Here is a 21654-nt window from a genome sequence, read left to right on the forward strand (position 1 = left end):
GAAGAGGCTCCAGGCCGAGGTAGCTGCCCTAGAACAGGCTGTCCTGGAACGGGAGAGGGACTATCTGACCCGAAAAGACAGCTGGACTCTCAGACGCTTACTTGATGCCCAGAAACAGTATAGGACATTGGCAACTGACGAGGCGAAGACACAATCCCTTGCCACCCTGCATCGGTTATATGATGTGGGGGATAAGTCTGGGAAACTCTTGGCGTGGCACAGCAAAAAGGAGCGGGCGGCCAGGTGGATAGACAGCATAGATACCGCAGTTGGCATTGTGGTTAGCACCGACTTTGAGAAAACAGAGGCATTTGCCACATATTATGAAACGTTCTACGCTGCCCGTGATCTTGCAACTCATGAAGAGGCTGTACAGTACTTAGACACTACGGTCCTACCGGTCCTGCCTCCTGAGACCTTGGAGGCCCTGGAGGCGGATATAACGTCTGATGACATCATGTACGCCATAGCCAGGCTGAAAATGGGCAAAACCCCAGGCCCAAATGGTTTCCCCACGGAGTTTTTCAAGCGTGCGGTGGACCTTTTAACCCGCCATCTCAAAGGCCTCTTTACTGAGGCCTTCGAAGAGGGATGACTCCCTCCAGATCTTGCCATGGCCACGATCATCCCCATATACAAGGAGGGCAAACCATGTGAGAAGTGTGCCTCATACCGGCCTATCTCCCTACTAAACATGGAGGCAAAACTGCTAGCAACCATATTGGCGGTCGGCTTGAGGACAGTTATTACAGGCTTAGTTCATTTGGACCAATCAGGCTTCCTCCCAGATAGAGCAACTAAACTGAACCTTAGAAGAGCCCATAACTGGCTACAGGAAGTGGGGGGGCGAAGCGACTCACATTGGTTCCTCTCCTTGGACGCCGAGAAGGCCTTTTACGTGGTACACTGACCCTTCCTATTCGCAGTGCTCCATAAGTTTGGTTTTGGGCCCAATTTTATCAAATGGGTCCAGCTTCTTTACACTGCCCCGAGGGCCAGGGTGAGGGTAAATGAGGAACTATCGTGTGAGTTTCCAATTCAGAGAGGCACTCGACAGGGCTGCCCCCTGTCTCCGTTCCTCTTTACGCTCACCATTGAGGTGCTCGCAGCCAGGATCCGGCAAAACAATGACATCCATGGTTTCAAGAGCAAGGACACAGACCCGACATCAGAAAATATTTCGCTATATGCGGACGATGTCTTGCTCTACATTAATGAACCAGGGACCACCGTCCCAGCGCTCTTTTGAGAACTAGAGCAATATGGTGGAAAGGCGGGGCACAAAATTAACTGGCAGAAATCCATAGTCTACGACCCTGGGGGACGCGACCAGTGGGGGAGGCTTCCGGACAAACTGTTGACAACCACGGACGGTTTCCAATACCTTAGGATCTATGTAACCATGAATGCGACCCTCTCGTTTCACAGAAACTTGGAACGGATCATAACCAATGAGGTCGCAGATATGGACAGACAGCTCCCACTGACAGCTCCCACTGACAGCTCCCACTGACACTCCTGGGTAGGGCGGCCATGTATAAAATGATCACTTTTCCAACCTTTCTCTACGCCCTACAAAACGAATACTACCCGATACCTGTGGCGGTCTTCCGCAGGATCCATGCGGACCTGCGGTCCTTCCTTTGGTTGGGCAAACATGCTAGGGTGGCTCTGTCCACGCTTCAGAGACACCAGTATAGTGGAGGGATCTCGCTCCCTAATCTGGAGGCCTACTACTGGGCTGAACATCTAATACCGATCAATGATTGGCTCCACGCCCCGGCGAACCACCCGACTTATGCCCTGGAGAGGAGAAAAATGTCATCGAAAAACCATTTGTGTTACCTCTATGGAAGCCCTGGCAGGGCACACCTCCTCCCGGCTACGTCTATAACAATTAGTGCGTTGACAAAGGCCGTAAGGCATATGGGCTGGGATAGGAGGCCAACCAAGCAGACACCGCTGTGGCACTGCCAATGGTTGCCAGAACTTAACAAACTACGAGGTTTCCAAAGGTGGGACGATATCGGCATCTCCACTATAGGAGATGTGATAGCCAAGGGGGAAATAAAATCTTTCCAAGTTCTGAAATCAGAGTTTGGGCTGCATAATACACAGCACTTCAAATATATCCAGCTACGACATGCTTGGAGGGCCCAAAACATCACACTCTCGGACATCTCAGAATATGCACCACTAGAAGGGAGGCTCCTTCAAGAACAGATCCCGGGAAATGCGGTCTCCCTGACGTACAAAACATTGACTAATCACATGTTGGGTAACCTGGCAACACTCAGGGCCACGTGGGAGGCGGAGGTGGGAGAAATGGAAGACTTGGACTGGGAAATAGTGTTGATGCACCCACGGGAGGTAGCTATCAAGTCAAGATTACGGCTCATTCAATTTAATGTACTGCATAGAACCTACTACGACAGACTACGTCTAAGCAAAATGGGGAAGATAGAGGACCCAAGATGCCTTAGATGCCTCCAGAGAGAGGGAGATTTCTATCATACAATATGGTCATGCGACATAATACAAACCTACTGGATACAAGTGTTTAAGGAATTAGAGGAGGTCCTAGAGACTGCGATCCCACAGGATCCCAAGCTGGCACTGTTAGGCATGATTAACGAGGTAGACCTGACTCGCCCACTCCTTACATTCCTGGTCCTTGCGTTGGTTGTCGCGAAGAGGGACATCGCAAAGCACTGCGGGGCGCCGGAACCTCCGGATCTGGAGAAGTGGAGATGAGGGCTAGATCTATACATGGCAGCCGAAAGGGTAACCTATAAGGCTAGGGGATGTCCGAAAAAATTTCGCAGGGTTTGGTCCAAGTGGCGACACTACCATCGGCTGGATGGAGGGCTGTGAAGGGGGAACTTTGTGGGGTGGATCATGGGTCAGGACACGGGGACAATCGGGACCACGGTACAAAGGATATGACGAAACACACAGAACTCGCAGAGTGCCGTGAGACTCCTGCTCCTCTTGGCTCAGAACTGTGAAAGACTATGCTGGCACTGGAGGGACGAGGGGGGAATTGGAAATGCAATTGCTGCTGTTTTTTTTTGTATATGCAATGTTGGGGGTACGACACTTATGTTTATTGTTCATTAGGGGGGGTGGGGAGGGTTCAGCAATAGAATAAAGAAAAAGCAGATTCCCGAATGCCCATTACATGCCTGCATTTTCATATGAGTTTGTACATACAGCACTCGCCTGATACTTGCCGCCCAACCTCCGGGGTGTGGGCTGAATGGCCATGTATCCCTTTACCTATGGTGTGATGCGCCAACTGCCTGAATAACTGGAATACCTAATTAATTGCTTATGGCTTCCTGTGAATCTGCAATAAAAATATTTATAAAAAAAAAAAAATAAGCCCTTCTAACAAGTTTCAGGCCTGCCATTGCAGCCTGTGTGTGCAGTTTTAAATTGCCATTTCGACATGGCAAAATAAACTTTTTGCCAGGCCTAAATCTTCATTTGTAATACATCTAAGCCATCCATGGGGTAGGACAGCTCACTGGTCAGTGTGCAATGTATTCAAAATGTTGGACATGTTTTTTAAAGTTTTACATGTCCTGGTAGTGAAAAACTCTCAAAATCGTTTTTCACGATTCCAAGGTCTACTTCTCCCATGGAATAACATTTGGTTACCTCATTACATTTAATTAATGATAAATGTTGGGTGGGTGTAGATGGGAAAGTCCTATTTTGTGTCTGAGGAATTGTAATTTAAAACCCTCTTTTATGGTCACAATTCTAAAAATGCCACTTTTAAAAAGTAGGCATTTTTTGTGCTACCCATCTGGTGCCTGCAGCCTGTTCCTGGGTCGCACAACTAGGAGCAGTTGGCAGTTGACATTTGGGTATTCCTCCCAGCCAGTATCACAATAGAGGATCTGGGGTGTTTGCAGAATGGGCTTTCATTTACCACACTTGCACTTCAAAGGCACTGACTCAGCTCACAGACAATGACTCCACCCAAGCCTATTGTGCCCTCAGAAAAAACTGGGACTAGGTCAGGGAGATAGGAAGTTTCAGACACCACTGTAGGGGGAAAACTCCAGAAACATCTCCTACTCCAAAGTGGGAAATCAGGTATAAAAAGGGGTACTCAGACCCACTCTTCAGGACACTCATGGACATTTGGATAATACAGAGGAAGGACTCCCTGCTGTTCTTCCTCCTGAGGCCTACCCTGCTTGCTGAGAAGGAAGGCTGGACTTGCATCCTTCACTCCAGGCTGAAGTGACTCCAAGGGTCAGCTGATTTACCTCCTGTTCTGAGCTATAGGGATGCCACAGGTACAGAGGCCTCTCTGCAACTGCCGACCTGACCGCTGGCACTGGACTTGCCTGTACCTGCAACTAAACTTGCCTGAGTCCTGCTGGCCTCTGCTGGAGTGTGTGCCTGATCCCCAAGTGGTGCCTCCCCAGTTACTGGGCTCTTGGCTGGTATTAGAGAGAGCTCCTCCTCGTCAAATTAAAGTTTCCCCCAAATCTATCAATACGTAACGCAAAGCTCTACAAAGCCTTGCCGCAAAACTGCAAACCTATTCAGAATCATTGCTGAGCGAAGCAATGCTCCTCATATCCTCATTGCACAGCTGTCAACTTCATTAGAAATTGGAATCAATGTCGAGTGGTGCAAGCCCCACAAAACCTTGCCACACTGGCGGGGGCAGGCCCCTGTTTCAACATCATAAAGGGCCTGAGGAAATTCTTCGATCTTCTTCCCCTGGCAGCCAGACGTACAGTGGTGGTGGCATTAATAACATCAAGACTGGACTATTGTAATAGCTTGTATGCAGGGTCGAGTAATAGCGGTCCTTCACAGGTTACAGATGGTCCAGCACGCGGCCGCCCGCCTGGTGCTAAGATGGCCGAGGAAGTTTTCTGCCTCTGCTGTGCTAGATGCCCTTCATTGGCTCCCCATCCATAAACGCATTTTGCTTAAAGTCTTAACTATTACTTTTAGGGCCTTTCATTCGCAGGGCCCGAAATATCTCCAGAAAGGCTTTACACGTTACTGTCCATCACGTAACCTCAGGTCCTCCACTGCCAACCTGCTTACTATTGCTAAATTTAGGCTTGCAACAAAGGGAGGGAAATCTCTGGCAGTTATTGGCTCTAGGCTTGGAATAAACTCCCCTTTTATCTTCGTCAGATCTCATCAGAACAGTGTTTCAGGAAATTTCTTAAGACCTGGATATACACCCTCACGGGTACAGTGTGCAAAGCACTGATATGAATGGTAAACGCTCTTTGGACAGTACAGTTGCGGATCACCCTTACATCAATCTTTGATCCAAAGCGCCAAGATGCTCCCTGGAGTGAAAGCGCGCTATAGAAATGCAGTGCTACATTACATTACATTACATTAAGTTACATTACAGCCTCAGCTGAACCAACGGCAAACAACGCAAATCCTCACAAAGCAACGCTGTGCAGACTGTGCACCAAGAAGGTACAGTTCTCAATGGGCCAAACTTGGTCCTGTGCCCGGCCTGTTCTCCATTGTGGTCATGCTAATAGCCTAACCAGAAACCCTAAGTTAGTGCTTTGCAGCATTTGACATTACTTTTAACTAAACCTTTCAATCTGCATATCTCCCTTTGTACTGATTTGATTTTTGTCATTTTGGTCTCAATTCATTATATTTTACTCTACTGTTCTAGATTGGTGTGAGACTTTTATTGTGTTGTGTTTTTACTTTATTACTGTTTAAGTACTGCATTAATACTTAACAAATTGCCTCCAAATTAAACCTACCACTTTTAGTGCTAAGCTACCAGGGGTTAGCACAGGTTAATAAAGTGACTTTTGTGGTTCACCCTTACAATGACTTTGGCTGTTGCTTGAGAATGGCTCACACCCCCTAAACCAACAATCCAATTTCTCACACTTAGTGAGTTGCATGTGTGAGTACATGAAGAAGTTCTAAATGAGTACTGTTTCACATTTTAGGTCTTCAATGTATTGTATACTTAAATATTCTTATTATTGGGGTGAAATATTAGGGTTGCTTATTGTAGAAAATCTGACTCTCCTGCATGGCCGCTCCAAATACTTCACCTTTTGCTGGAACCTATGTATGTGCTGGCTGTAGAACTCTGCATACATTACCCCTGCTAACCAGTAGTAAAGTGTCTGTGCTCCCTCTTTATAAATGTCTGCATTGGTCTATTCCAAATTGACATATTAAACTTGCCTGCATGTCCCTACTATGTGGAGCACCATGAGGAATATTTACAAGCCCCTTGCGCCACTGGAGTGTCCCTTTTTTTGAGTGGGTTTTATGGGCTTATAAATATGACCCCCTTTCCCACATCACTCTGAGTGAAAGGGGTGTTACAAGGGTGTTGCTCTTGGTGTTCCTATTCAACAACCATGGATTCTGACTTTGTCCCAGATTTGAAAGGTTTCGTATACCTGGGAATGCATCAGATTCTAATGCTTCCCCAGGGGAAGTATAAAAGTGACTCAACGAGGAGAAATTCCTTTATTTCTCCGTGTTTTATCTCCTATGTGTGCTGGATTGTGCAGCACACAAACAATAAGGAAAATTACATTAATTGTTTTTACGCAGGAAGGTGTCCCTTCCGTCTCAAAAATAAGCATCCCTGCAATGTAGGCACCTTTGCATCATGGCACAAGACTGCCTGCATTGACGCTAGGCAGCCAATTGTGCACCAGCGCAGAGGAAAGCTGAGGAATGCATTGTGTTGTTGTAAATAAGATGCATCACTGCACATTCCTAATGATGCAGCTCAGTACAGCAAGATTACTTGCAGGTCTGCACTGCTTCATTATCTTGTAAATATGCCCCCAAATGTGCACAGAGCCCGGAAGTTAAATTCCACCATTGGACTACTGCACCTAATATGCCACCCACTGCACTGCAAAGCAAACATGGCTTCAGGCCTACCATGTGCAGTAAAATCAACCCTGTAACCTATCAAGATATCAAGAAAACCTCGCTTTTAAATAGTAATGTCACCCTAATGTAGCCCTTGCAGCCAACAAGGTAGGGTGGACATATAGAAAGTTAATGTTACTATGTCCCTACAGTGACAGTGCCCAGTAAGTTATTTTTACTGTGGCAGGCCTATCTCTCATATATATACACCTGAGAACAGATTAAAATACTAATACAGTTCATCAGGAATGGGACCAGATATAAAAATAGTAAGACAACTATTTTAATGGGGTTATTAAAAGTCCCACTCAATGGTGACATTGAACTTTTAATAAATATAAAGGAAACATAACTTTTAAAAAGTTACCCTTCACCTGCTGGAACTTTCAGAAGGCTAGTTACAATAAGCCCCTGCCACCCCATAGCCTGTGTGCAGCCTTAAATAGGTGTGAAATGGCTGTGAGATGCCTCCCAGAAGCAAAGAATAGGTCGAAAAGTCAGCGATGACTCCTCTGAGCTCAACAGAATATACAGAGTGGAGGCTGTGGGCATCCTATTTGACACTACAGTGTCAAACCCTGCTTGACAGGTTTGTTGAGACACATGTAACATATATGGGCACACTTGAAAGGAATGAAAACAGGATGCCAAGAAAACTCTTGTGGATCTCCTGTCTGGTTGCTTAAGGACCCCACTTTTGTCCTACCAGACTTCTGTCTGGGTTTGTTGTAAGTTTGGTGCATGCCTCAATCTTGATTTTTGTGCTAGATATAGCTGAACACCAGGATTACAATAGGGCACACCTCACCCTCACCCAGAGCCCTCGGGGTCGAAGTTTGGTGTGGCAGAAGAGTTTAGCCATCTTGCAAATATCCTGATATGTCAATATGGGCATGTCTGCTTTAATGCAGAGAGAAAATACTGGAAAAGTGGGTAGGACTGGTCCCGGAACCTTTTATCCCCATTGCTTAGATATGCCTGGGAGTCCTTTCCACCCACTCGCCAGTGCCAGGAATAAGTGTGCTACCTCCAAGCACCCATCTCAGAAAACTCTCTGGACCTGTGGAAGATCAGAAGAAGACTGAAACTGATGTCTGTGACCTGGGACTAACACTGAAGGACTTGACCTTCTCTTGTACCCAGGACATTGAAGTAATCTCAAAGGGTTAGTTGGCTGATCTCTATTGTGGCCACAGGGAGACAGAAGGCTGAAAGAGGCCTTTTCCTATTATGTACCCATTTTACCCATGACAACTCGACTTGGACTGGGCCCTGCTGTTGACCTCTGCCTGACACCTTGTGAGTCTGTACGGGTCAGATGCTTCAACAATCTATCCTAAAGAAAATCGCAACATGGAATACATGAAAGTGTGTTTAACACTTTCTGGGATTCCTAGGGGACCGCAAATTGTATTGTATTGTATTGTATTGTATTGGAATTTATATAGCGCACTACTTACCCGTAGGGTCCCAAGGCCTTCGACCGCTGCGAAACCCTTCCTGGCTTCCCTGAGAGATGGTCCCTTAATGGGTATCTCCAGGGTGAGACCAGGCATCCCCGGCGGTCTGGTGGGGCCGTTAGTGAAGATGAGGCAAGCTAATGCCCAGAGTTGCCGAGTGTGATCGCTGATCAGAGTGGGCACCGAGGCGAGAGAATTATCGAGTCCGCTGACCCTGGTCCAGAAACCTGCCGCACCGGGAATCGAACCCTGGTCCCGGGCCGTCCTCTGCTCTCGGGTCTGCCGCCTCTAACCAGTGAGCCACACTACTTCACTAATGACCTACCTCATGAATAATAATGAGGTAGGTCGCACTTTGCGACCCCCTAGGAATCGCACAACTACTGAGGATGGTGGCCTATTGGGGTCAGCAGACCACCATGTCCGTGATTGCTTTTAAATCAAGCGATCTTTTTTATTGTAAAGCAGCCCTTTTTCCTGGGCACTAGCCCAGACTATTCCTCTTCCACCCAACATTAATCTAGTCACTAGACTGCGGGCCTTGATTTATGCCTGGTGAACGGCCCATGGGTCCTCCAGAACAATAAATAAATTACTCTGTTGCTCTGCTGGAAGGACCGGCCACCATATTTACAAATGACTGCCTGGATGGTAGTGATTTATAAAACATTCAGTAGGAACCGCATTCACAGAGGTTTCAGTCAAGGTATATGACTGTTTGCTGCAGATCTGCATCGGAAGGATGCAGCCCTGCAGCAAACAGTATTCTTTTTTTTCCTTTTCAAAAAGAAATTCCCGAAACTGGATTTGCTTTTTGAAAAGAATACAAGTAATGATCCGCTCTCCATGGGACGCTTCTTCCATGGTGGGGGGGCATTATATTGATTTTACTGTTCCTTTCTGCCAGATTGTACCCAGCGGTAAGGAACAGTAAAAAATGATTACATGTTCACCCATAAAATTGGGGGGGGGGGGTAACATTTTTGCCATTTCTCCGATGGCACTTACTCCCCAGGGCAGTCGGCGAAATTAGGCAATGGTGGAGACAGAGTAGTCTCGGCTGTGGCCAAACTGAAGGTAAGCCTGCATTTTAATCTGGCCGGAGTACCTTCATATTGGTGGTTTGTATACTCCATCGCCGTTTCGATGGAGTATTCACACCTCCAATATATAAATCTGGCCCTGTATAATGCCATGCAAACAGAGGCGCCTGTTGTACAGCACAAGCTCAGAACCAGTCAAGAAACCAATTTATAACATGCCATGACTAGCACTACAGCTACACTCAAACTAAGATGTTGGCACCTAATGGTCTTCCCTATAAATTCTTGCATCACATCTAGAACACTCCTCTGAAGGTCTTGCAATACCATTTAAATACTGATTTCCTTTTGTGCCCGATGCAAAACCGTTGAGGCAGGTTTTATCATTTAGCCAGGAACTGCCCAGCAATAATGGACACTGTTGCAAGGTCTTTAAAGTACACACTACCATGATCAAAATAACCATTACACCACTGCCTCTGGCGACCCTACTGGATTGCACTTTAGGCCTACGACAATCAGTTAGAGGGTTCACCCTCATTGTCTGGCTTCTAGCAAAGAGAATGTTGGTTTGTGTATGGTGAAGGACTTCGGTGTTCACCTGCAGATTTAATATATTGTAATGATCTATTGAAAATATACTAATCCTTCACCCGTAGACCCAAACATTTTTCGTAGCCATTACAGACATAACTTAGTACTCAGGTTACATCAACTCAATTTTGTTGTACTGCTTGTTAAAATTGTGGCAGAGCACACATTTCTTGGATGAACATTGTTTATGTATATGTCAGATTTGAACTGCATTTAGATCATATGATGATACCCACTTTTCTGCACTGCCCTTTACAATGCACTAAACCTTTAGAACTAGCATGTCGTTCATGCTATCAATATTGTCATATTGCTATTCCGTTCAGATTGTAACAAAAGTAGACTGATATGATTAAACTTTTTTAGGGCTCGGCCTACGTCACCACTTCGTCAGAAGTGGGGCGGAGCTCCGAGCCGTCTTGTTATGGGGCTCAGAATAGTGAAGTAAAAATTCCTCAGTGCGCGAGATTTTTCCGTAGTTTATTTTGGCATCTGCATGCTAATTGGTCCTCGCAGTGCTGTGTTTCTAGTAGCCTTCACGCAATAGGCCATATGGATTTAAGTTTGTGCACTTCCTGCATATTCTGTGCGGTTACGCGCAGGGGAGTGCAATAAATTGTAAATTACGAGCTGTCAGGGTGGCGCGGTAATTGAACCCAGATGTTTGGGGAGCGTTCACCAGTCTGCAGTGAGTTTGGTGGGCGCGCGTTTGTCTGCATCCTTTCATGTGTAAGTGTTGGCCTTTGAAGAGCTGGCTTGGTTGTGCGCCGACCATGAGACACACAGTCTTCATTACCCCACAAAGTATGTAAGTGCGTTTGTATTGGAGACAGTAACGTCCAGGTACGAAACGGAATTCTTTTTACTGGCTTACGAACAGTCCCACATTTTGCTGCATTCTCCTCTTCTCGTCAAATGGGCTCATGTCTTGTTCAGCAACAAAACAAAACCTCCGAGAGCAGGAATGTGTTTCTGCATGGAGGGTCCGAGCAGCCGGGTTGCAACAGTTGTGCTTGTGTGTTTAACCTTGGGCCTCATGACAAGTAGGTTGATTTTAGGTGCAGGGTACACAGGCACTGCTCACACACACAGACACTGTTGATACACACGGACACTGCTCACACACACAGGCACTTCTCACACACACAGGTACTTCTCACACACACAGGCACTTCTCACACACAGGCACTGTTCACACACAGACACTGCTCGCACACAGACACTGCTCACACACACAGACACTGTTCACACACACAGACACCGGCACTGCGCGCACACATAGGCACTGTTCACACACACAGGCAGTACATACACACACACAGGCTGCTCATACACACCGGCACTGCGCGCACACATAGGCACTGTTCACACACACAGGCACTACATACACACACCGGCACTGCGCACACACATAGGCACCCCTATCACACACAGGCACTGTTCACACACAGGCACTGTCCACACACAGGCACTGTTCACACACAGGCACTGTTCACACTCAGGCACTGTTCACGCACACAGACACTGATCACAAACACCTACACTGCTCACACACACAGGCACTTTTCACACACACAGGCACTTTTCACACACACGGGCACTTCTCACACACACAGGCACTTCTCACACACAGGCACTGTTCACACACAGACACTGCTCGCACACAGACAGTGCTCACACACACAGACACTGCTCACACACACAGACACTGTTCACACACACCGATACTGTTCACACACACAGGCACTGTTCACACACACAGGCACTACATACACACACAGGCTGCTCACACACACTGGCACTGCGCCTACGTCACTTACGAACAGTCCAACATTTTGCCGCATTCTCCTCATCTCATCAAAGGGGCTCATGTCTTGTTCAGCAACAAAACCAAACCTCCGAGAGCAGGAATGTGTTTCTGCATAGAGGGTCCGAGCAGCCGGGTTGCAACAGTTGTGCTTGTGTGTCTAACTTTGGGCCGCATGACAAGTAGGTTGATTTTAGGTGCAGGGATACACAGGCACTGCTCATACACACAGACACTGTTGACACACACGGAGAATGCTCACACACACAGGCACTTCTCACACACACAGGCACTCCTCACACAAACAGGCACTGTTCACACACAGACACTGCTCGCTCACACACAGACACTGTTCACACACACAGACACCGGCACTGCGCGCACACATAGGCACTGTTCACACACACAGGCAGTACATACACACACAGGCTGCTCACACACACTGGCATTGCGCGCACACATAGGCACTGTTCACACACAGAGGCACTACATACACACACCGGCACTGCGCACACACACAGGCGCACTGATCACACACAGGCACTGTTCACACACAGGCACTGTTCACACACAGGCACTGTCCACACACAGGCACTGTTTACATACAGGCACTGTTCACACACAGGCACTGTTCACGTACACAGACACTGCTCACAAACACATACACTGCTCACACACACAGGCACTTTTCACACACACAGGCACTTCTCACACACACAGGCACTTCTCACACACAGGCACTGTTCACACACAGACACTGCTCAAACACAGACAGTGCTCACACAAACAGACACTGCTCACACACACAGACACTGCTCACACACACAGACACTGTTCACACACACAGACACTGTTCACACACACAGGCACTGTTCACACACACAGGCACTACATACACACACAGGCTGCTCACACACACCGGCACTGTGCCTACGTCACTTACGAATAGTCCCACATTTTGCCACATTCTCCTCATCTCATCAAAGGGTCTCATGTCTTGTTCAGCAACAAAACCAAACCTCCGAGAGCAGGAATGGGTTTCTGCATGGAGGGTCCGAGCAGCCGGGTTGCAACAGTTGTGCTTGTGTGTTTAACCTTGGGCCTCATGACAAGTAGGTTGATTTTAGGTGCAGGGATACACTGGCACTGTTCACATACACAGACACTGTTGACACACACGGACACTGCTCACACACACAGGCACTTCCCACACACAGGCACTTCTCACACACACAGGCACTTCTCACACACAGGCACTGTTCACACACAGACACTGCTCACAGTTGAGTGCAGTTGAGTGCAGATGAGTGCAGTGTGCTGTAGAGTGCTGTGTGCTGTAGAGTGCAGTGTGCTGTGTGCCTTTGAGTCCCGAGTGCTGTGTGCCTTTGAGTGCAGAGTGCTGCGTGCTGTTGAGTGCTGTGTGCTGTTGAGTGCTGTGTGCTGTTGAGTGTTGTGTGCTGTTGAGTGTTGTGTGCTGTTGAGTGCAGTCTGCTGTGTGCTGTTGAGTGCAGAGTGCTGTTGAGTGCAGACTGCTGTGTGCTTTTGAGAGCTGTGTGCTTTTGAGTGCTGTGTGCTTTTGAGTGCAGTTGCGTGCAGTTGAGTGCAGAGTGACAGTGAGTGCAGAGTGAGTTCAGAGTTCTGAGTGCAGAGTGAGTGTAAAGTGACAGTGAGTGCAGAGTGACTGCAGAGACAGTGTGTGAGGGTGCAGGGTCACATTGTGTGAGTGTGCAGAATGAGTGTGCAGGATAAACAGTGTGTGACTATGCAGGGTGACATTGGGAGTGTGCGGGTGAGCAGTGTGTGAGTGTGTAGGGGCAGTGTGTGAGTGTGCAGAAAACACCACACACACATACACCACACACACATACCACACACCATACACACACCACACACACATACACCACACACACATAACACACACACAAACCACACACACCTCACTCTCTCAACACCACACACTCACCCCCACAGACTCACCACCACACACTCACCACTACACACAAAACAACACACACAACAACACACCCCCAGCCATCAATGAATGCTTTCACCAGGCACAAACACCAACAACCATCAATGTACGCTTTCACCAAAAACAAACACGACCATGCATCAGTGCCGCTAAACACCCACACACACAACAAACAATGTCAGTGCAACTTTCACCAAACACACACACACACACCAACAGCTGACAGACAGTGCACCAGCCACTCTTTCAATTGGCACAATCATCAACAGCTGTCAGTGCACCATTTCACCAACCACACGCATTACCATCCATCTCTGTACGCTTGACAGCCGCACTCAGTAACAGCTCTTACTACACGCTACCACCAGTCATACACACCTCAAGCCACCAGTACACGCTTCCACCAAACACACACACCAACAGCCATCACTGCACAATCCCTACAGGCACACACATCTACCACCCATCAATGCACACACCAATTGATAACGCATCCACCAATTAATATTGTACCTATCGCACTATGCTGCACTTTTCCTTTTAAAGATAATGCATTAAAGTGAAGCATGCCACCATTGATAACATTCCAATCCAACACACATATCTCCAACACACACCACATGCTTCCACTCCAAAACACATGCCTAAAACACATTGCCATTTACAATGCCATTATCTCTAACTCAAACAAACCCGAGCCCTAATGCATTCCTAATGCTTGTTTTGTACATCCTGTCAAAAGTCTATTGATATGTAATTGACATAATAGATGCTAAATTTATAAACCTTAATAAACATAACAAAAAAGATGAGCAGGTGTTGGTTTAGCAAAATTAAACAATTCAGCAAAGTAGAACATCAGCAAGCTCATATTGAGCCAATCTGTGACCCAATATATGCTGCAGAAAAAACACGATACAATTACCTGTGCATTTGGACACACTGTTGATGAATTGATAAACATGGCTTTATGTGGATATTATTTTTTATTAAGAAAACCTTGCCTGAAAGCGTTGTGTTATTCTTTGACTGAATGTTGTCCAACAAAACTTGTAATTTTAAGAAGTGCTTGAATCATGTGATTTGTGAAGTATAAGATGGTAATAATAAAAGGAACCTTTTTTTAGAAGAAAAAGTAATATTGGCATTTATTGACCTATGCAACAAACCTTGACTTCATTATCGGTGAACATACTGTCTTCAAAATGTTGTTTCAAAACATTTCTTTTAATTGCAATTGAACTTGTAAATGCAAAAAACCAAAAAGGAAATCTATATTTTGTTAAAACAAAATTCGCAGAGATTTAGCATACCAATTAGCTTCCAATTTGTATTTTAAGTGAATGCAGACAATATTTTAAATGATGTGCTTTCCATTCATTTTACTGAGGTGTCCTAAATTATTCATATAAGATTAAAAAAGTAACTAATAAAAGACAGTATAAATCAAACTTCAATGTACATTTTTTGTGCATGTTTTTAAAAATAAAGTGGAAATGATTTATAGACTTAAAATGTATACGTTTGTTTTTTGTGTATATTGATTGCTATTAATCGCACTTTCACCTATATTACACATCAGTGTATGTTTACTATAGTTTTGTGATGGACCTCCTGTTTCCCAATGCAATGCAAAACATCCTGTCTATTTACTTTATATTAAAAATGGCCCACAAGCGAAGCTCAAACTGAAACGTGCAGCACAAATGTTGGTAAATATGCTAAGGGGCATATTTACGAAATTGTCATGCAATGTAGCTCAGCAAATCCCCTACTGCGTTGCACTGTATGACAGGAAAAGGACTGAATGTGCCATATTTAAGTCAATAAAGCGCATTCCTGCCTTTTCCACTGCGCTGGCGGCCTTTTGGCAGCCTGGCACCAACACAGGCACACTTGCACCATAGTACAAGGGTGCCTACGTTGCATGCAGGATTATTTTTGTGTAGGAAGGAGAACTTTCCTGCACAAAAACAGAGCCCAGAGGCATATTCTACTTCCTATGTGTGCTGCAGAATGGAACACCCTGCTTTGCTTCACCCTAGATTTATGGAGCCACCCTGGGCCCCGCAAAGTGGCCTTCCGTGGCTTTATAATTCTCACTTGAGGTTCGCATCCCACATATACCACACTGCGTGGTGCAACGGGACACAAATATACCCCTTTATATACCATAACATCGCCACAAGATATGTCCTTGTCAAATTATTTTGAAAAATAACATTTTAGCATAGATGATAAACAGATTTGTTTAAAAATAAGATTTCACAAATACATGTAAAGATATATCAAATAAACAACTCATTTACTTACATTTAGTCGAGACATCCGGATGACAGCTTAAGCAGGGTGATGTGAGCCGCCTCTGGCAATGCTTGACGTGAAGACTGACAAGCGACTCCTTGTACCGGTCGCGCGAGACTTTGACAGAACCAAACATTTACATAAGGATAGCAGCATGCCGATTAAGTGGTCGAGTTCTGTAACAGTACTGAACCCATTTTAGAAGTACAATTCTTTCATAATAGCCATCATTGATGACCCGCCGATGCTCAGCTCCGCACCAGCGCTAATCTGTCGATCTTAATACCCAGTAGATTTTCCGTTGTTGCCTGTAATGATTTAATCTCAAAGTCAGAAGAGGTCAAGTCTCAGTAAGGAAATCTAATTAGATTACAAAACACTTGTCTAGTTATTGCAAACAGTAGGAGCACTCTGAAATCTTTCTTCGCAGAAAACCTTAGACAGCATTTTTATCAAGACACAGCCGTTTTACATAATTTAAAAATCAAGGGGCATATTATCAAGGGATTTATCTCTGCTTTTTTGGCTTTAAAAGCCAAGAAAGCTGAGATAAAATTATCTCCCTATCTGCAACAGGGTGCTTAACACGCAAATTTGCATGTTAGCACCCTTTTTCTCTATGCTTCCCCTTGCATCTCTAATGAGATGCAAAGGGGGCGTTCCAGAGAAAAATAATAGGATAAATGTTGTTAAGCGACATTTCTCCTATTATCAAGGATATCGCTAACCCTGTTAGTGATAAAAAAAGCAGCGCTACCCGCGGTTAGCGCTGCTTTTTTTACACCTGGTATTTTCCTGATTTAGCCATGATATGCTATGGAAGGTGGATATCATGGCTAAGTTTGTGAGCCCCTATCATCAAGCTAACGACAAACTTCGAGAGATTATCGTTGGTTTTCCAGCGATAATCTCTCATTTGGCAGTTAGCGCGAGGATTTTTATCACTTCTGAGATAAGCGTTGCTAATAGCACGCTATCTCAGTGATAAAAATCCACGCTACCCCGCGATAATTATCCTAGTGCTAAGTGCGCTTAGCGATAATTATTGCTGGGGCTTGATAATATGGCCCACAATGTTTATGAAAATAATAGTGATTAATCATGAAACGCATGCCAAAAACTGAATTGTAGCTGAACTTTGAAAGATTCTTTTTTTTAATTGCTTATCATAATAGTAGTTATTTATTTACACTGGAGTGATGAAAGGCACAGCACTATTTGAAACTGTAACCTTTACCACCTATGGTACACTTTCTGCTATCTCAGTAAACTTAGTTGCTCCAAAAGTCTGCTTCAGTTAACAAATGCAACGTTGTCAGGAATATTGGGACATATTTACATGGGGATTGCGCCACTGTAATGTCACTTTTACCAGCATTCCAGTGGGGAAATGCACTGCACCATATTTACAAAGTGATGTCAACACACTTTTTGTGGTTAAACGCTGCTTTGAGAATATGGTACCCTTTCACACAGGTATCTGTGTGAAAGAGGCTTTCAATGGGTGTTGCTGTGCGTGTTTCACCGCAACACCCTTGGCATTTTGATGCTGTCCCAGATTTACAAGGATGTGGGCAGCGGCAAAAACGAACACCCTGCAATAGCAGGCATTTGAATGGCGCAACAAGGAGAAATACTTTTATTTCTCATCGTGTTTGCTTTTTCCATGTGTGCTGCAGCACACATAGAAACAGAAAAATGCCATTAATGATTGTTTATGTGCAGTAAGGTGTCCCTTCCTGAATCGTTTGTTTATCAATATAATCTTGAAGTGAAATAGCTTCCCATCATATTACATAGTTCTGTTCAGCACAAAGCCTTTTTGCCAGAGCACCAGGCAAAGGACATACATTTAAAGACTTAACCAACAATTAATCATCATTAACTGATAAACTCCAGAAACTGGAAAAGTTAAAAAAACAGAAATATCCAAATGGTGGGAAGATATCTCACTTCAAGATTATATCAATAAAGAAATGGTGCCCAGGGGGATAAGAATCTACATTAGTCCTTCTTATGGATCCCCCAGATGCTGGAAGAATGGGCCACAAACTCAGCCAGGAGTTTCAAATGCATGATGGCCGTGTTGGTCAAATGTGCCTGACAAGATAGAGAAACTATCGTCAATGAAATCAAAAATATTAGAGATGAACTGAGTAAAAGAAGCGAGCAAGAAACCATTGTTAAAGTCATGGATGAAATGAAAAATCATATGACAAAATATGAGGATTATATCAAAGCAAGAAAACAGAAGAAACTACACAGAGACTGTAGTGATTACGAAAGTGGCAGAATTTTAACATACAGCCATAAATATGACTACTGTACACAGTCCCTATTCTGGGAACAACACATACATGTGCAGCACCAGAGATACCAGACAATGAACCGGCCACCTCCATTGATGTCATTGGTCACATCAAGGAGTTCCGCCTCCGGCAGTGACCATAATACAAAGCCTACAAATGTTTTAGAAAAATAACGGCTCCTTTGCAGGGACTGGCAAGCGACAAGAACCACTCCGAAACCAAAGAACAAGACAAAAGGAACTGGCAAAAAGGGAAGAGGCAAGAGAAGAGGTGGGGATACATCAAAAAAGGAGAAAGAGACTCAAACAGAGACGGGAGAAGAGGGAGAGACAAGAGGCGCATGGGAAACAAATCAACTAGCTCCAAAACAGTGCCATGATGGATGATGATATGGTTAACAAAACCATGATCAACTTTTTGGACAAACCACTAAGTGATCTAGAGAAAAGAACTTTATACCTAGGCCTTTCTGCCCTTCTGAGCCATTCAACTAAGTTGATAAACTGATCGATCTCTATTTTGCTTCTTTCGTAAGTTGAAACTGAAAAATGGCAAAAGTTCAAACCTAACATTACCAAGGAAAGCAAAAGCATCCACAAGTCTGGTCTCAAAAATGAATTGAACATAGGTGACTTTGACATGCTTCTCATACTTCACAAACTTGAACGTGAGGAGACTGAAAATGCTACTGACCTGTACATGGTATTAGACAAGCTAGATATAACTTATGAGAAAGCAGCCTCCACTGACTTCAAAGCTGGCTCCACTTTCCTCCCTAACATTCCACTCGATAATATTGATATTTTCCCGGACAGTGTGACCAGACAATTTACCAGATCCAGGCAGAAAGCTTGGTTCAAAAAGCTGAACAGTACACAGCACAATCTATCCCTTGCACAGAAAAAGGCCATTAAATCCTTAGCCGAGGACGCAAGTATTCTGGGCATACCCTGCCAACTTAGGGCGAACAAAGCAAAACCAAAGGGGATGATGGACGAAGTGTTGAACAATGCAAGCACTCACCCCCAGTCAACTGATCTGGGTTTAATCCATCATCATTCTTTAGCTCACTCCGCCACCCCAGTTCAGACATGGCCATATGCAAATCAGTGTAACCCTGTGCCTCATGGGAAGAGTTCAGCCCAAACTGCCAAGCCATGTCTTCCCTGGACCGGAAACAAGAATCCTGGGACCGGTTTCTGGCTACTCAGCTGTCATCAGCCAGGCTAACTTAAATCCAGTGGCAAAGTGAGCAAGGGACCCACGTGTGGGCATACCCTGCCGACTTAGTGCGAACAAAACAAAAACCAAAGGAGATGATGGACGGAGTATTGAACAATGCAAGCACTCACCCCCAGTCAACTGATCTGCGTTTAACCCATCATCACTCTTTAGCTCACTCCGCCACCCCAGTTCAGACATGGCCATATGCAAATCAGTCTGACCCTGTGCCTCATGGGAACAGTCCAACCCGAACTGCCAAGCCATGTCTTTCCTGGACCGGAAGCAAGCATCCTGGGACCGGTTTCTGGCTAATCAGCCGTCCTCAGCCAGGCTAGCTTGAATCCAGTGGCAAAGTGAGCAAGGGACCCACGTCTGGGCATACCCTGCCAACTTAGGGCAAATTAAGCAAAACCAAAGGGGATGATGGACGGAGTGTTGAACAATGCAAGCACTCACCCCCAGTCAACGGATCTGGGTTTAATCCATCATCATTCTTTAGCTCACTCCGCCACCCCAGTTCAGACACAACCATATGCAAATCAGTGTGACCCTGTGCCTCATGAGAACAGTCCAGCCCGAACTGCCAAGCCATGTCTTCCCTGGACCGGAAACAAGCATCCTGGGACCAGTTTCTGGCTAATCAGCCATCATCAGCCAGGCTAGCTTGAATCCAGTGGCAAAGTGAGATAGGAACCCGCCTCTGGCCATACCCTGCCAACTTAGGGCGAACACAGTAAAACCAAAGGGGATGATGGACGGAGTGTTGAACAATGCAAGCACTCACCCCAAGTCAACTGATCTGGGTTTAATCCATCATCATTCTTTAGCTCACTCTGCCACCCCAGTTCAGACATGGCCATATGCAAATCAGTCTGCACCTGTGCCTCATGGGAACAGTCAGTCCGAACTGCCAAGCCATGTCTTCCCTGGACCGTAAACAAGCATCCTGGGACCGGTTTCTGACTAATCAGCCGTCATCAGCCAGGCTAGCTTGAATCCAGTGGCAAAGTGAGCAAGGGACCCACGTCTGGGTATACACAGCCAACTTAGGGCGAACAAAGCAAAACCAAAGGGGATGATAGACGGAGTGTTGAACAATGCAAGACCTCAACCCCAGTCAACTGAACTGGGTTTAATCCATCATCATTCTTTGGCTCACTCCGCCACCCCAGTTCAGACATGGCCATATGCAAATCAGTGTGACCCTGTGCCTCATGGTAACAGTCCAGCCCCAACTGCCAAGCCATGTCTTCCCTGGACCAGAAACAAGCATCCTGGGACCGGTTTCTGGCTAATCAGCCATCATCAGCCAGGCTAGCTTGAATCCAGTGGCAAAGTGAGCAAGGGACCCTCATCTGGGCATACCCTGCCAATTTAGGGCGATTAAAGCAAAACCAAAGGGGATGATGGACGGCGTGTTGAACAATGCAAGGACTCACCCCCAGTCAACTGATCTGGGTTTAATCCATTATCATTCTTTAGCTCACTCCGCCACCCCAGTTCAGACATGGCCATATGCAAATCAGTCTGACCCTGTGCCTCATGGGAACAGTCCAGCCGGAACTGCTAAGCCATGTCTTCCCTGGACCTGAAACAAGCATCCTAGAACCGGTTTCTGGCTAATCAGCCGTCATCAGCCAGGCTAGCTTGAATCCAGTGGCAAAGTGAGCAAGGGACCCATGTCTGGGCATACCCTGCCAACTTAGGGCGAACAAAGCAAAACCAAAGGGGATGATGGAAGGAGTGTTGAACAATGCAAGCACTCACCCCCAGTCAACTGATCTGGGTTTAATCCATTATCATTCTTTAGCTCACTCCGCCACACCAGTTCAGACATGGCCATATGCAAATCAGTCTAACCCTGTGCCTCGTGGGAACAGTGCAGCTCAAACTGCCAAGCCATGTCTTCCCTGGACCAGAAACAAGCATCCTGGGACCAGGTTCTGGCTAATCAGCTGTCATCAGCCGGGCTAACTTGAATCCAGTGGCAAAGTGAGCAAGGGACCCACGTGTG

At 45.8% G+C, this 21654-nt stretch overlaps 1 protein-coding gene across 1 annotated transcript in view; it reads right to left on the reverse strand.

Annotated features, from left to right (window-relative positions):
- The window catches only part of LOC147731512 (retinol dehydrogenase 7-like), a 251079-nt gene extending 234736 nt beyond the window's left edge, over nt 1-16343 (reverse strand). Inside the window, exon 1 of the mRNA XM_086956557.1 lies at nt 16117-16343. Coding sequence (XP_086812683.1) covers nt 16117-16131 — 15 coding nt within the window. The 5' untranslated portion in view covers nt 16132-16343. The remainder of the gene's footprint in view (nt 1-16116) is intronic.
- Nucleotides 16344-21654: the final 5311 nt, after the last annotated feature.

This window comes from Lissotriton vulgaris, chromosome 2_1, assembly GCF_964263255.1.
Source record: "Lissotriton vulgaris chromosome 2_1, aLisVul1.2, whole genome shotgun sequence".
Lineage (NCBI taxonomy): Eukaryota > Metazoa > Chordata > Amphibia > Caudata > Salamandridae > Lissotriton > Lissotriton vulgaris.